This window comes from Ciona intestinalis, unplaced genomic scaffold (assembly GCF_000224145.3).
Source record: "Ciona intestinalis unplaced genomic scaffold, KH HT000103.2, whole genome shotgun sequence".
Classification (NCBI taxonomy): domain Eukaryota; kingdom Metazoa; phylum Chordata; class Ascidiacea; order Phlebobranchia; family Cionidae; genus Ciona; species Ciona intestinalis.
In genome coordinates, this window is record NW_004190425.2 from 147,233 (window position 1) to 152,259 (window position 5,027).

Here is a 5,027-nt window from a genome sequence, read left to right on the forward strand (position 1 = left end):
GACAACTGATTACGACATAATAGCAATTCACACGTTGATTATTGGCGTCATAATAGCGATTGTCCCCCTAGATTATTTAGCCTGCAAGTGCTTGAAAACAGGTTGGATATTAGCCCTTTTAACGTATGCCAAGAAGTAAAGATAGGCTTGGAAAAATACTTTGTACGCGCATGAAGCAACGCCTAGGTTTAAAAAAGTTGGAAACCACTATAATAGGGAATATAGATAGCATGAAATGTCACGCTCAACGTAATGTATGTGAAATAAAATAATGCTTATAATTATAACAATCACTAAAAGATCATTTGCGATCGTTTGGTGTAAACTTGATAAAACCACAGAACTACTGATCGTATGGGAGAGAATAAAACACGATTGTTTATCAACAATCTCGTTTATGATGTAACAATCGTAATGGATTATCAAAGGTATTCTGTTGAAAATATTCGTTAAATTATCTACGATGGACATGCGTAAAACTGTCACCAATGTTTCATTTGTTTTTACTAATTTAGATACGTCTTTTTACCAATGTAGATGTAGTAGTTAATTTACCGCGTAAAGTAGAATGTACATTCGTCTGCACAACCAATAAGGGGGGTATTTTATCGCGTCAGAGATAAACGTTAACTGGACGTAAATATGACAGTCCCCTTTTGAACACGCTGGTTGCGCCACTGTTACACTTTGATGGTCTCTAGTTCGTTAACCAATTGAAAATAATTTAAATTTTCTTGCCTTTTTTAAACCAAGTTTAAAACGGCATAATCTAGTGTAGCTGGGTTCAAATGGAAAAATTAAAACTTAATAAAGTCTATGACTATTTTGTAATTTTTTTTATGTATTTTTAAAGAAGAAGCATTTATTGTACCAAACCTGGATTTTTTTTATTTCTTTAGTCTTTTAGAATTTTTAGAAATTTTTTAAATTTTTACGCATTTTTAAAGCTGTTTCCAGTTTTGAAGTACCTTTAGATCACATTCCAGTATTTGTATCTATAAACAATTTTTGATTTTCGTTGGTATGCTCGTTTAAGCAATGTTGATCGAAACCTGGTTTATAGATATCTCGTAGAAAACCTTGTTTTTTGCCCTAATTTTTTAAAGACGTAGTAAGGGAACGAGACACATCATTACATCACCTGCCAGACAAAGAAAACATAATTCCTTATAAAAACTCTGAAGATGAATCAGGTTGGATATTCCTATGTACGTTTAAGTAGTTTTTAGTTACATATATTTTTTAGCAATATTTAAACGCATTATCTACAGTTTCCTTTTAACTGTTTTGTTTAATGACTATTGGATTTAACCAATTTTTTCCAAACAGTTTACTGAAAACTTACCTGAATTCTATGTTTCAACTATAACTTACTTGTTAAACACTTACTACCATATAAGTAATGTTTTTATTTATTTAGTTGATGAATCGCAGCAAAATTGTGTTGACAGCCACTTCTTTGCAACACTCCAGGACCGGTTTTCGCTCGCTCTATCTAGTTTCACAAGTGTTCTGCAAGTAGATAAAAGTAGTTTGAGGTAAACATTTTTTCAACCTACACGGCTACACCTGTTTAATTTGCCAGGAAAATAACAGCGACGTACCTTGAACTGTAATCTCTCTAGTCTAGACTAAAGAAAGGCAAACTAACAATTAGGCTATGACGCGATAAAAAACACAAGTTAAAAGTTATAATTAAAAACAGGTTCTTTGAAAACATTAGGAGTTCCTTGAACAAAGTTGCATCAGATGCTCAACTTGAAGAAAACAAACATGATATCTCTGATGCACGGATAGATGTAATGATTTGATTGTTTTATGTATTAATGATTGTAACTTATGTATCCTCGCATGAATGAATAAGTGAATGTAAGCTTTATCTTCACCTGGCTGGAAAACAACAGTGTTTAAAACACTGATGTTCTGTTTCATACACCTCTTGCCAGCTTACAAGTTACCACATCTAACTTTTTGGTTGTGTGTGATTGTTTTGACAATTTAGACAACCCATTAGTGAACGCTGGGTTGAAGCTTTTGTCGTTGTGTCTTGCCAAAAGACATATACCTATTTTTGTTGTTATGCCTCTTTAATAAATGATGAATCTCACAGCTGTTTATGTTTGTTTTTTTATTTATAGAGGATTTTGCCAGAAACCAGATCTAAACGATTTCATCTAGGTAAGTTTTTATTAGCATAAAATATTTTACTGTTTTGATCACTGTGTAGTGGTAGTGAAACAGTACTAAGGGCTAGTAATACGTTAAAAATACCTTCATAAACTAAACCCACAAAGTTATATACAAGGTGCGCTAAACACCTGTAAATAAATAACACCTGCCGTTGTTCTGCCATGCGAAAATAATTTCTATTATTATTACAATTTTTCACATATTTTGCAGTATCACCAAATGAAGTGGGATTTGAGAAATGCATACCCCCCAAAAAAGTTGAGTTATTTTTAAATAAATAATTAAAGAAAACTAATGAGTTAATTTTAGAAGCTGATGTTAGAAGATTTAATAAAAACAATTCAACCTGATGTCAGTGACAAACCAAGCTGTACAAATATGTCAAATGTTCAAATTTATAATTTGCAACATTCAAGTTATAAAGCAAATGGCAGCTGGAATAATGAAATAGGAAATTTACCTCTGGATGTAAGTTAGATAAATAAACCTATTGAGTATTGATTATAAACCTTTCATATGTGTAAGCTGGTTTGAGTTGAATGTGCACAAATGTGGTTTTGTGCAATAAAATGTGACCAAAAATTTTAATAACAATATTTTTACTGTAGCAAAGTATTTGTGAGCAATAAAATGAGAGTTATATTTAAGTATTTTGTTTTTAGATAATATTTAGTGAAGATAGTGAAACTGAAATGAAGCAGTTTAGCAACAACTTGTGTGAAGAAAGTAATGACTTCGACTCACCACTTAGCAATGTCTCATTCTTACAACATAGTAAGTATTATGTATAAAATATATCTTAATTGTAAATAGGTATCACATTTATATAATTTGTAATTATACAAAGACGTTAACATTATGGCTACGTGCATAAACGGACGTGTTATCAACTTCCAATAGAAATCAGTGGTCCTTCATGGGTTATAAATCGCCAACCATAGATTACATATATGGTAACTCATAAGTGACCACAAGAAATGCGAAACAAAAAACTGTGTTATAGTCGGGTGGGATAATATTGGAAAAAAAATTGTTGGTAATTGTTCAAAACACAACCAGGAAATATGAGATTTAGGTGCTAACGGTATCCCATGTTACCCCACAAGCCACGATACTATATAATGAGTGTTGTTTCCCTGCCATGTGGGGATAAATAAGTTACCTTCATTAATATTTAGAATTGGGCCTAATCAAATCTGGTTCAGAGTATTTGTTGTTGTTTGGTGCATATTTGTTCATATTCGATCGAATTCGAAAATTCTCTACCAGCGAATTGTTTCACACACTACTAAATGCACTAGAAAACTAATTTTGTGACCTTCCGTTTATAAAACGATCTTGTTTATAGTATATACAACCAACAGTTACGCGAGTTTCACAATTGAGAGCGAAAAAAAAAGATTCCTGTAACAATTCTAAATAAATTTGGTTATTTTTTTACATGAAATGTACATCTTGTCATCCTGCAACATTGCAATTCAGAAAACTCTTTGACTTATGTGTCTCTTTGATCGTAAACCACGCGTGTTCATTTGTAGGAAAACCACGTTTTCTGTGCGATTTTAATGGGCGGCCTTCTCACTAATACCAAAGGTGTTCTCGTACGCCTTTTCTCCTTATTTTCCGGCGCCGGAATTATTTCTCCGGCATAGTTGGTTAGTGCACCTGCCTCTAATCTAGAGGTAATGGATTCAAGGCTTGTCGCTGCTACCATTGCATGCGTATGCTTCCTTGGGCAAGACACTTAACGACAATTGCTACAGCCCAGTATTCACTAATGGGTTGTCCAAGTTATCAGCCACACATAAAAAAAGAAAAATCCCCAAAAATAAATACCTACAAAGTAACATACGTAACTCATAAGCTGGCACAAGGGGTATGAAGCAGAACACCCGTGTTACAACGACTGCCGTTTTCCTGCCACGCAAAGTTAAAGCAAGTTCCATTCATTATTAATTGCCGCACCCATAGAAGCACAGCTTTACACAATGTCCGATTTCAGTGATTTACACATTACCGAAACCAAAGTTAGTATAGACCATGTTAGGAAACGGCGCTCTTGTCCGCCATTACGGAGCCCACAGAGCGTGAATTGCCTATACAAATGCATGGTCGGCATGTGTTCATTTAGTTCTTGTAAGCGATACAAAGCTAAAAAACACGTATAGCGGTTGTTTTAACATATAAAATATAATTTCTAATATAAATCTTGTTATATTCTAGGAATTAATGTGGAGTAAATTAGTATTTTGACTGGTTTTCGGCGTACAGTGTGGTTTAACAGGGTACTTTACGTTGGCGATTAAGACTAGCAGCAATCAGCTTAGTTTACATAATAATATATGATCATACCCACTGGCGCAAATAGACGAGTTGAAAGGGGGGGGTTCTGACTTGCGCCGAAGGCGCAAAAAAATTTTTGCTACAACCCCCCCCTTTTTACTGTAAAACCCCCCCGTTGTAAAAACTTATTTAAATTTTTAAATTACCACGTACGCTGTCATGTTATTGGGTTACGACAGCGAAGCTTATTTTCCGACGTAACAACAATTTATATGCGGTCAATTGCGTCATAATGTCCATTGACGCGTCCGTTATTAGCTACATCGTGGATGTAAAAAACACGTTAGAATTACGTTCCTTGTTCTTTGTTATTTTTTGTGATACTACCCAACTTTATCTCAGTAAACATCATTAAGTCATAATCGAGTTAAATCTACTCACCGTGTGTAGCAAAAATGGTTAAAAAGACGACCGCAGTTAATTTTTGATATTCGATTGTATGAGATAACGTCACATTGCTACACATGCGAACGTTATAGATAATATCAGAGCAA

At 33.9% G+C, this 5,027-nt stretch overlaps 1 protein-coding gene across 5 annotated transcripts in view; it reads left to right on the forward strand.

Annotated features, from left to right (window-relative positions):
• The window catches only part of LOC100178769, a 9,499-nt gene that overhangs the window by 2,656 nt on the left and 1,816 nt on the right, over positions 1-5,027 (forward strand). For 3 of the 5 annotated variants that reach the window (XM_018815816.2, XM_018815817.2, XM_026838670.1), the window contains 7 exons: positions 1,107-1,208; positions 1,421-1,538; positions 1,706-1,799; positions 2,139-2,178; positions 2,401-2,447; positions 2,500-2,658; positions 2,853-2,964. In XM_018815816.2, coding sequence (XP_018671361.1) covers positions 1,107-1,208; positions 1,421-1,538; positions 1,706-1,799; positions 2,139-2,178; positions 2,401-2,447; positions 2,500-2,658; positions 2,853-2,964 — 672 coding nt within the window. Of the gene's footprint in view, positions 1-1,106; positions 1,209-1,420; positions 1,539-1,705; positions 1,800-2,138; positions 2,179-2,400; positions 2,448-2,499; positions 2,659-2,852; positions 2,965-3,728; positions 3,987-5,027 lie in introns of those variants that run through there. The other 2 variants (XM_026838669.1, XM_009863210.3) reach the window with 2 other exon arrangements.